The 12,306-nt window shown below is 37.9% G+C and overlaps 1 protein-coding gene across 1 annotated transcript; it reads right to left on the bottom strand.

Annotated features, from left to right (window-relative positions):
• Positions 1 to 8,272: 8,272 nt before the first annotated feature.
• Positions 8,273 to 10,848, bottom strand: LOC108722148 (leucine-rich repeat-containing protein 24). Its single transcript, XM_018447104.1, has 2 exons — positions 9,717 to 10,848; positions 8,273 to 9,621 (listed from the first exon to the last, which is right to left on the bottom strand). Exons 1-2 carry the CDS (start codon positions 10,700 to 10,702, stop codon positions 8,316 to 8,318), a joined length of 2,292 nt encoding a protein of 763 aa, XP_018302606.1. The 5' UTR covers positions 10,703 to 10,848; the 3' UTR covers positions 8,273 to 8,315.
• Between the last annotated feature and the right edge of the window lie 1,458 nt (positions 10,849 to 12,306).

Below are 12,306 nucleotides of genomic sequence, written 5' to 3' on the forward strand. Positions count from 1 at the left end.
TACGAGGACTGGAGTCTCCAAGAAAGTTTCTTCAAATATGCGTGAATCCTTGAAAGAGAAAGAAAGAGAAAGAGACAGGAAAGGAGAGATCAAGACTTTGGCGATGTAACGACCAAAAATTGTCCAATTATTTTCACGGTACGCGAAGAGGAGTTTCGCGTCGCACACAACCGTCGAAGACGAAAACGATTCAGTCTGCCGTGAAGAGAAAGATTATCGACTGCGCGAATTTCGTGACATTTCTTCCCGAGTGAGTTACGTCGTCATTCCACAGCCGTGAATTTTATTTCTTCAGTACGTAAAATTTTTCCGATGAAATAACGAAACAATAAGATATGCGTCTCTCGGAATGTATAAACTTATTGAATGCACGTAACTTTGTAAAATCATGAACAAATATTTCTATCATAAAAACAAGAAATTATATATTCGATTTAATTAAATAAAATTTTTGTCAAGTAATAAATACTGCATAAAATTTCAATAACTTTCGAGGTGCATTGAAACGAAAGAACATTGATTATGGCGGAGTTTTACCATATTGGAACCTTGCGACATTTTCCTACGGACGCCTTCACGATCCACAATTGTGGATTTCATTTCCACATCGTGAATTTTATTTCTGTTGAATTTTATTGCTATTATGAATTTTATTTTCACGAAAATATTTTCTTGGAATTGTGGGAAATGCAACACAACGCGTACGTATATGCACACATAACGAGGTGCGTGTATGTATAGGCTGGAAATATATTTAAAAGCATGCTGCACAATAAATGCTTTCATTGCAAATGCGAAAGCAGTTATAATGGATTATATTCGCTATAAAATATTTATTATGATTTAGCTTATCAGTTGTGATTAAACTTTCAGTTGCATTAGCAGATGCACGTGTATTATACGTGCTAATATTACACGGTAACATCTCTTTCAATACGTTTTAAGCATGATACTCTATTCGGTATATATAAATATATATATATGTGTGTTTATAATTAAAACTCTACCCGCGACATTAATAAAACATCGGATTCATCTCGCGAGAGAATTACGAAGTGGGTTCGTCTCATCGATTAGTGTCGGAGCAACAAATAATTGCACCGCGTATAATACGAGGTGTGTCATTCTGGATTTCAATAATTTCTCATTATCTCACTTTCGAAATCGTTTTTCTCCATTTCCATGCAATAAAGTGTTACTTATTTTGCTTATCAATCTCTTTTTTATGATAAATAAATCTTACTTAAGTAGGAGAGATGCAGATATTATTTTCACCAATATTTTCACATTTATAACAAAACAATTGAAAATATTTTATTGAAATTGACTTGATAATTTATTAGAGTCGAAAAGTATATAAGTACTTCTCCTATAAAGAAATTGATTTCAAGTTGAAATTAAATAGAATATCTTCAAGTGTTTTTCATTATGAAAATGTATTTCATTATATAAAATATTATAAAAGATAAAATGTAAATAAATTTGTAAATGCAATTAGACCTGATTATAACATCACTATTTTTATATAAAGAGCTATTTATGACAAATCATAAAACAGCATATCATCGTATATATAATTATACGTATATATATATATATATATACACACACACACACACACACACACACATAGTATATACATATATATATAAATATTTAACAATATAGTATCTTGAAAAGAATGTATATTTCCGGAAATCTTACCAAAAGAAAAACATGTTTGATCTTTTTACTCTTCAGGAAATACGATAATATCAATATGTAGGTACCCTATCTATATAGAACAGTATGTATTAGACTTACCTGCGATCTATAGATATAAGTAGAGAGGAAAACTTCTTATCTTCTTGTCTTAAGTTTTCTCAGAGAAGATCTTTGTGAGGAGATGCCGGATATAAGCTTACCTTATAGTTTTTCTTTGTAATGTCTACAGTCAAAAGTCCCCTTTCCTTGGCGTATAACCAGAAAAGTCTGATGTCCTTAAATAGCAATGGGTTAGATGGAAATCATGAAATCGTACAACGTGAAGTTGAACAGCAAAAATATCTCGAATTATGCGCGTGTTTTCGAGTCGCGTCCGTTTCTTTCCTAAATCTTTTTATTTTGCCACACTTCTCCCGGACGATTTCCTCTGCAAGCGTACAAGTTGCGAGTTATGCTACAATCTTTTCACGACCAGTTAAACGTGTTCGTTACAAGATTGTCTTACTGTTTATAACCGAGTATCATTATATTACAATTGTATAAATAATGCAAATAGATACAAATGGCTAAATTTATTTTTGCGATAAATGTGATAAATTTTCAAATAAATGTGATACTATAAAATAACAAAGATAAATTAAAAATAGTTTACAAAGTAAAAGTTATAGATAAAAAGTTGATAAATTTTTAACACACATCTTTGATATATATATGCAATATTTATCTATATCTTTCTCGTATAATAATTTTGATGATGGTTTGAAAATTCTAAAGTGTTTATAATATCAATAAATCATCTTTAAGAAAAAAAAATAAAATATTTGTAATAAGAAATGTAGAAATTATACAGAATACTTTTCGTAATTTCGTATCATTATAATATTTGATGACCGAGATTGTTCACAAAGGAACGCTTGTATAATTCTTCCATGAAACAATAGCAGAGACAGGAATACGGAAGAACGTATGTAAACGCTCGCATAAAAAAAGAACAATACTTTTAATACAAAAGCTATTTTTATTCCTTTAATCTCATATCAGTCGTGAAAAATCCTTCGCTACATCCAAAGTACATACGACATGTGCAGAATCGAATACATTACGTTATACACGGTAATACAAATCGTATTGCTCAATCGTTCGGAACATCATGTGTACCTGAAACTGTGCGCGTGTGTATATATATATATATGTGTGTGTTTTTTTGTATATGTGTAAGTACGTAAATGAGTGTATATGTGCGCCTGTCCATATATGCAAGATTGTGCTGCAAGCGTCGGAGAGTCGTAACTCTTCGCGGGAGTTTTACGGTCGAGAAAAGGAGGGTGGTTTACGTGGAAAGAGGGAAGTGGAATGGCAGGATGGGTGGATTCGAAAGAGATCGATTCGAATGTGGCTTTGGCCCTCATTTTCTCGTGTATACTTAATGTTATTTTCTCCATCCTCCTCCTCCTCCTCTCACTCTCTCTTTGTCTTTCTCATCTTTCGCTATCTTCCCGTCACATACACTTTCTCTTGATCGATCTCACAACAGAAAATGATCTTCACGCGTTTGTAAAATATTTTTTATTTAAAACACGCTATAAAAAGAATGAATAAACAAAATCAATCGGCTATTTGCTATCTCTGCTTCGTTATGAATAGCATTTAATCTTTTAAAACAGACGTTGCCAAACACAATGAGATTTAAATATGGAATCTAAATCTAACAAATAAATACAGTAATTTCTAATAGATGCATTTTCTATTCAACCAAGAAATCCTATCGTTCGACGTCACTGTCCTTAACTTCTAACTGACATGCATATCCGATGGATAGAGTTACGATGAGTTTCGCCGAGCGGCTGATTAATGCATCGACGTGTGATTACATTTACTGGAAAGCATCGTAGCAGCACGTTGTGAATGCGAGGGAAGTTAATAGGACGGGTTGCCTTCCTCGTGAGATTTTCCCTGGCACGAATGTTTCACTGCGCGAGAGTCGGTGAGAGGAAAGCCGATTAATATTCACGACCGATCTCGGGACGCTAAGCCTTTATACGATGAAATTCCACGCGTATGATTTCCTTGCGAAATTTAATTCGACCGATTTATCAGAGCGGAATTTTGTTCCTGTAGCTTTCCATTTACACGGAAAATATTAAAAGTCGTGAAAGTCATTGGAACAATCGAGAATTGTCTGTACCAAAAGATAACTCTGTTCGTATAATTTTCTCTTATGAAATACGTTTCGAAAAATGTATCTCATGTCTCTTTGAATTCTCGAGGAAAATCCGGAAAAGCTTTCCGACGCGTTTCTACAAAAAAAGCAAGATCGTTACTGCAAGCTCGCGACCGCAGTTATAATTAGTGCGCGCAAGCGAAAAGGAATAAATAAGAAGAAAAGGGATCGACGGAAAAAGAGGAATGCATTTAACTCAGACGAGCCGCAAACCAGCGAATGCAATATCGCCTGCGAGCAAGATCGTTAAACTTTGCTAGTGTTTTTCTTGTTTCTGCGTTTAACCGCTCGCTCGTCAATTCGACAAAAATAAATATACACAAAGAAGAAAGCGACAGATTGCGATGATAAATTTTTATCTACGAAAAAAACGAATCTCTGAAAGCACGGCGTCGAAGTAAAAACTAAAAAAAAAAATCAAACTTTCTAGTTTAAATTTTTTCACGAAAAAGGAATTGTTTCGAATGTGTTGGACTTTTATTTTCCTTTCACCAGATTTTAACCGATGCAAATAAATATGCATGAAGCACCTAGAGAGGTCTATGAAAAATTTTTACCTATGAAAATACAATCCCAAAAAATCAGTTCTTTTTAAAAAATATAAAATCATCCATTACTAATGTTTTTAATGTACAAACTGAAATGATTATTTTTAAAAAATTCTTCTCTAGAAAGTACATTGCATTTCCTCGTGTAATTTAACTCGATTTAACGATGTTATTTATTTAACCGCAAGCGAGGTCATTTAAGGAAGTTCTTTAAGGAAATGGCGTTTACATGAAAAGATATGAGTTTTCTAATTATTTCATTTCCAAATACTTCTCAACGTTTAAAATGTAATATTTAAATATCTAAGCAACATTTCATATCTCTCCTTTTCTTCCTAAGTTTAAGATATAATATATGAAAAAATATTAAGAAATAACAAAAAAAGATTTATATAATAAGAAAAAATTTTTTCAAAATGTCAATAGAGACTAACTATTTTTAACAGATTCAAAATTGAATAAACATTTATAAAAATTCTAAATATCACATTTTTGCTGTGCTTTTATTCCGAAAACACGGCCTAATAGTCTGCCCATTCACGGCAATTAATCGAAATTCGTAAAATTAACCGCGCAGGTTGAAGTTATTCTCGTTGGCAAGCTCGTTTAAAAAGTTCTAATTAAATGAAACAACAAATATAGAACTCCTTTTGCAGAATTTCGTCAGTGCGTAAAATTACGTTCACAACTCGATATAACTTGTATTTCGACTCTGCAAGTTGGCGACTCTGAAAACATACAATCAAATTTAAATGTATTTCGATTATTCGTGTTTCAAATTCTATAACCGTTCTCCTTTAAAATATATTAATTTTTATATATTAATACTTATATATTTCAAACATAGGAAAATTTTAATTTCAATCTGTTATTTAAATTATCTGTTTTATTAATTTACTTGTAAAAATGTTTGTTAAATTGTAACATAATCCGAAACGTTCAATTTTAATTGACTAAAGTAAACAATTTTTTAATTTCCTGACGTACTAAGAATTTCTCTTTACATTTCTTGTCTCAAACATTCTCGTTTGGCCTGAAATTTCTCAAAATGTAAATAAATTACTTGCTCCGGAACAAGATGAAATATTGTTATATACGAAACTCGAAGGCAAAGACAAATTTCGAGTTACCTCGACGGCGAAGCTTAAAGGACACAGGCAGGATTCTATATCCTTGCGAGTCGCTAGACTGGAAAGCAAACACTGTTCATCCGTGAATCGCGTCGTGATTACAGTAACGGAAAGGAAACCAGTTTCCTCGTCGCCGGGTACTTCTGACGATGAAAGGACCCTCCAGGACTCGATGCTTTCTCGGGGCGCATTCTTCTGTCACATCCGACGCTACCTTGCAGTTATGATAATTTGTCATCAACTCATCAGTGTTTTTTTGAATGGTTGAAATTCGCAAACTTGAACAAATATTACACTTAGTTGTAGAAACAATGTCAATTGCATGATTTTCATCTCATTATATGTTTATCGATTGTAGATCGATCGATGATTTAAGAGGGTGAAGCCAACTCGAATCGCATCTCGCAAAGACACCTTTAAAAAATTAACTACTTTCACCGATTTTTTGCCGTTTAGTGTTTTTCAGTGTTCGCGCCATATAATATGTATATATCTATCCGTGTTGTGTGTCTGTGTATATATATGTATATTTATATATACGTATATGTATATAGATATACGGGGCGTCCTAGAAGAGACGTATACCATTCCAAAGAGCTGGAATTAACACTTGCAAAATTTTTCTTAGTAAAATAAGTAATCTAACTATAACGAAGCAACGAAGTAAGAACTATTTAAGTAAATCAGAATTTTTAACAGAATTTTTAATTCTCAAGTTTCTTAAAATCTTGATTTTTTAAATGTAATTTTTGCGTTAAAAAATTTTTCCAAATTAAATTCTTTTTGAAGTAAATGTGCTTTTGTAATTCCTCGCTCCATAATCCGATTCTGGTATACACCGTTTTCAGAACATCCTGTACGTTCAACGGTCTCTGTACATCAGGTCGAGTGCCATTATGGCACTCCTAATCTCGCACAATTCGCCAGTCTTAAACACCAAGTTAACATTATTATCACTACAGCAGAATCGCTACAGTTGCATCTCCACCTTAAAATGCCAGGATCGAGAGAGTTCTCAATAGAAATAAAGATGACGTTTATTCTAAACGTATGAAACAAAGTGCTACTGGGGAGAGTGCAAAAATGGCTTGAGCAGATTTCCGAGTCACGAGCACCCCGTATCACGTATCACGTGTGGGATATAACGCTGTGTAAACAATATCGGAGTAATCCAAGAGCCATTAAGAATATATCGAAGCGACCAGATCATATCAATCATAACACGTTAAAACAACAGCAATAAATTATATATTTTTTTATATAATAATAATAATAATAATTCTGCAACACAATTTTTTTTAATTATGTTACAAGAGACACAGCAAATAATATATAAAAGTTCTCACAAATATCCATAATATTTATAATTAAAAAGGACAGTCTCCTTTTATTATTATTTTACATCCATATTGTTCATTTTTCGGACTTATTGTTTATAGCGGACTTTGTCAGTCGCGGGATCAACATGAATAATTAAATTTAATTAATTTCACATTTTCATAGCGGATTCCGTTAGAGGAGCTTTGAGCACCAATCACGTTCTTGTTCGCGATGCTGAAAGCGCGCCTTCGGGGTCCATAAGGCGCGTTTCACTCGATCGAGTCCGCCAAACATTTATCTATCACTTTAAGGATCAGTCACGCCATCTTGGTTCCTTTTCAACGCGACCGAACGACGTTTCTCCTTGGATCGTGTCCAAAAGACGTCGTCGTATTTCACAAACGCGACACGCCGTTTAAATAAATCCGGTCGCCATCTTGGTGTCCGAAAAAGCACTCTCCGCATTTAAACGCGATCCGCGTAAATTTTTCGGAGTCGATTTCCTTCGAATACGCGAATGTAAAAATCACCGCGTTCTAGCGAATATCTCCGCCATCCTTCCCGACTCTGACAAGGACTGCGCACCACAGCGACATTCGAGACATGCCTTTTGATTAATCTATTACGTCTCCATCGCCAGGACGAGTCCTTTGTTCATGCCGTCTCGGGTGGCCCTGTTCCGCCAATCACATCCTGGACCCTGTTATTCTCCGCGAATTAATCTGGTAGTATGACGAGGACAGATTTCCTTCTTGATATCTCGTTGTTCGCTTAGGTCTTTATGCTTGACGCGTGGAAGAAGATTATAAAAACTATTCGCAAACTTTTATGCAAATATAAATGTCATTATTTTGTTTGCTGGATCAATATGTTGAGCAAAAAAATGAGAATAGATTTTACCTCTTGACTGGTAATTTCATCAGAAATATATATATAAATGTACATAAAAGATGATGAACATTTCTATTCTCAAATAAATTTTTTATACTCGAAACGTGGCTAAAATGATTTAAATATTCAAATATTTATACAACGTATATAAATTCTTAAAATTAAATTATTGTCCCAAGATAACATCATTTTTAGCAGAAATTGGATAATAAATAATAATTACAAAGTATAGTATAACATATTTTGAAGAAAGTTTGTATGATATCATATAAAAATGATCACTTTCATAAAAAAATTGTAATCGTGATATTTTCCGCAAAAAAAATCAATCAAAATCCTATCTTTTTTTTCAAGACGGACCCAGTAAATAAAAAATAAGAATAAACTCAAAAAAGCATATACATTAATTTTATTCACAGTTTCGGAATTTTATTCAGATCCAGGATGTACTTCCCGCACTTCTCAGATCAGACAATTAAGCTATTGTCCGATTCGCATTCCTCATACATCCATAGCGTCTCCTACGTAGCCTTCATCAGGACTTTCCGGATGATTCGGAGGTTGCAGCTCCTCCGCTCTCGCGGCAGCTGCAGCCGCGGCCTCGCGAGCAGTTTTGCCGAGAAGGGACCGCGGCGATAACGGAGTGGTTTCGCCTCTATAAGCCGCAGGAGGTGATGGTATAAAGGGTACTTCTGGAAAAACAGCGACTGGCGATACTGGCGACTGAATGGGCAGTTGCTGTTGAATCGGTTGCTCGACCGGTTGAATTGATAGCGGTGGCTGTATTGTCTGTGATTGCGATTGTTGCTGCTGTTGTTGATGCTGATGCTGATGTTGATGCTGATGTTGATGCTGATGCACCGGATAGGGATAACCCTCGGCGGTGTACCTAGCATCGGTTCGTGGTAAAATGGGATCGTACCCCGGTGATCTTGCGAGGAATTCCGCCTCGCGCGAATATCTGGCCGCTGGTGCAGCCGCCGAGCCTGGCTCCGTCATACGTTGTCGGAGTCTAGGTAGAGTGCTAGCAGTACTAAAAGTGATCTTGGGCAGACCAAAATTGAGCGGATAACCATCTTGATCCAAGTAACTCATCTGTGGCAGCACCGGCGGCGGTCGCAGATCAGGCTGCAATGGATAGCCCGAATCGTACTCCAAGACCTGTCGGTCAACGCCGCCACGCTGATGATGCCGTCCGTACAACTGACCATAGCTCACCTCGGTGTTCTCGGGTACTTCATTGATTAGATCAGGTTCGGTTAAATACTTGGCAACTGGACTCGCTACTGAATACGCATCCCGATCTAAGTGATTGTTCCTGGTGTGTTCCCGACGTTCCAAAGTGGCCGTACGGTTGATCTCACGTTCGGTATACGAGACCATCTGCTGATGTTCAAGACTTCCGATCAGGCTACCGTTACCTTTCCGGCAGGAACTGCTAGTAGTATCCTTCGTGATTGGCAGCACCGACTTGCTCTGCGTCACCAACGCCTTCGAATTGCGCTTCCGATCGCGACGACGCTTCTTCGCACAGTATATCACGCTACCCACCAAACAGCTCAGTGCCAGAAGGGTGCCTACCAATGCGCCAGCAACAATTGCGGCTACATAACCGGAACCGGGATTGTCGGAGGGTGGCTCCACGGTGGATTTCTCGCGAAAGAGCACACGAAGAGAAAGATTTGCCACCGCAGAACCCGCGCTGTTTTCTGCGATACAGCTGTAGGTGCCCTCGTCGAGCGACTCGACCGAGTAGAGGAACAGCGTGCTGCTCATGTTGGTCCCGCCTCGTTGTCGGTAGATGTACCTAAAATAGATGCAGAGAAACACGTTTCGAAACAAAAGAAACATGGATAAAGTTTTATTGAAGATCTATAATAGAGATTGAGAAAATTCGCTTACCTTGGAAATGTAGAAATACTGCTAGCCATGGAATTGTTTTCGTGTTGTAGCTCGCACGGTTCTCCGTTGAACCACCAAGTGACTTTAGCAGTCGGAACCGCATGAACATCGCATCTTAAAGTGATATTTCCGCCCTCGTAAATATCTAAATGATCTTGAAGATCGATACGCGGTAGACAGGCTAATTCGTTGATCTTGAGACTCTTGATTTGTTTGCCATGTAGTCTCGCCGGAGAATCGCAGATGGGTTCAGACTCTTGCGGCGCTGCCGGGGCTGATTCCTTCAACCAGGCCTGCATTATTCTCAGTCTACAGTCGCACTGCCACGGATTGTTGTGAAGAGTCAATCCTCTGAGATTTCCCCCTAGCGGCAGAGTGTGATCTGGCACGTAGGTGAGTCGATTGCCGTCCAGTCGAAGCCACTCTAGCGACTGAAGACCCTCAAAAGCGTTCTGCTCGATAATCTCTATCGCGCACTTACTGATCTCCAAATTAGTAAGATGCACCAAACGAAGAAATGCGTTTTGACGAATTTCCCTGATTGGATTGCCATTCAATATAAGCCTCATTAAACTCGGATAAGACGCAAACGTATCCGTAGGCACCTGTTCGATCTTGTTCTCAGATAGATCGAGCTCTACTAGGCCGACCAGACCAACGAACGCCTCAGAGGCAATCCGATTAATTCGGGACTTGCTCAGATAGAGCCGCTGAAGGTTGATCAAACCAAGGGCGCGAAAACATTCCGCTGGTAGGTTGACCAGATGATTGCCCGACAGGTCGAGCACCTGCGTCTCCTCTCGAGCACCCTGTGGTAATCCTTTGAGATCACGGTTCGCACATTCAACCCATTCCTTCCCGCCTTTCCACTTGCACGCACACATGCTCGGGCAGTCCTCCGCCGCGTTTGTTCCCCAGGACAATAGCAGCAACATCGTGCTGAAGAGGGCAGCCCTCCAACGCCAGACCAGTACGATCGAGCACATGGTGCTCTCTCATCAGGCAACAAACCCTCCCGTTTTCTTCCTCGTCCTCTCGTGGTCGAATCCCTTCGTTTCTATCGCATTTTTCGCTGACCCACCACCACCACGTGGCCCTTCAGCGTTGCTGAAGGGAGACTGCGATGCTTCGATCGAATCGATGCGAAGGTGAGTGCACGACTGCTTGCGAGGTCATCAGCTCGCAAAATATCGAGAGGTGGATCTCTGCAACAATAAGACGAACAAGCCGATAAATAACAATGCACTTTGGATGTAATAAATGATTATAAGTATACGAGCTCGGATCTAAAATACTTCGCAGAAGACTCATTACGAGTTCACAGACTGAATAATTTTACTAAATCAAAAATTAACTCACCGATAGATCCGAATGGTTAGATCTTAAAAGCGCTCGTAAATGTAAAGTTGTTTCAAGAAAACCATTTTTGCGTGTAAAATTTTTATCAGCTTCATGTATACCGACGACAATCGATTACGAGATTTTGCTCTCCCGAAGGTTTTTCCGCGAACGAAAGGACTATTAAGTGTCTTTAGCTGGATCAGAGCTTCTTTGAAGAAAGTTTCGTGGAAAAACAGCCACCATCGCGGTATGGCAACTGCCGAATCCTCAGGAAGGTGATCCCCGAGGGTTTTCAGCGTAGAGAGGGGAGAGGAGGCGGGAGTGCACAGAGCGCAGGTTGAGAGCGGATAATAAATTCCATGAAGAGGGTGTATATCCCGGAGAGGAGGCGAGGATGTCGCGAGGAGAAACACTCCCCATATCAGGATATCGGAATATCGAACGCGTTCGTGCAACGTAGCATGCAAACCTTCCACTCCTCTCGTGGCTTTATCCCAAAGATGCCCGCTGAGAGGAAACCTTTCTCCATCGAGGAATGCAAAGGGAAGAGGCCTGAAGGATATTGCCGATCTCGTTTCGAATCCAATATCAACTGACCCTCGTCGTAGTCACCGCGTGAGTTGCAATTTTTTTTCTCTTACTTTCTTTAAAATCGCTGTCGAAAGCGGCATTGGAAAACGCAAACCGCACAGATACGATCGACGCACTAGTCGACAGTTCTAGTAATATCATGCGTTGCATATAATTTGTACTATCGATAGAAGAAGTATTTCTATTCTTATTGTAATTTACTATTTAAGTTTAATTGCGATTACTGCACAAATATATAGATAAAATGTAAACTGAAAAGATGCAAATTTCTTTATAATTTATGCAGAATTGAGTCAATATATAATATGTATTAGATATCTGATATATGTACATACATATATGTGTTCGTATGCGCGCTGTATGTATTATATAATTATAAGATCACTGATTTTACGAATCTATAGAATTATCCTGTATGTAAATTGAAATTACGATTATTTCGTCGGATCACGTTCTTTTCAATACGTGCTTGCAAATTACCGCCGAGCTACTTTCTGCCTCTATGCATACCTGATGCTGTGTAAACGCAAACTCGCATAAATGGCGAAACAACGCGCACGGAAAAATGTGAAAAGACATAAAAAACGATGGTATGCGACACGGAAGATTCATTCTTTCGTTCATTCGCATTCGTTCCCTCATTTCACTTTTTTTGTGC

This window comes from Mycetomoellerius zeteki, unplaced genomic scaffold (genome assembly GCF_001594055.1).
Source record: "Mycetomoellerius zeteki isolate Tzet28-1 unplaced genomic scaffold, Tzet1.0 scaffold198, whole genome shotgun sequence".
In the NCBI taxonomy this organism is placed as follows: domain Eukaryota; kingdom Metazoa; phylum Arthropoda; class Insecta; order Hymenoptera; family Formicidae; genus Mycetomoellerius; species Mycetomoellerius zeteki.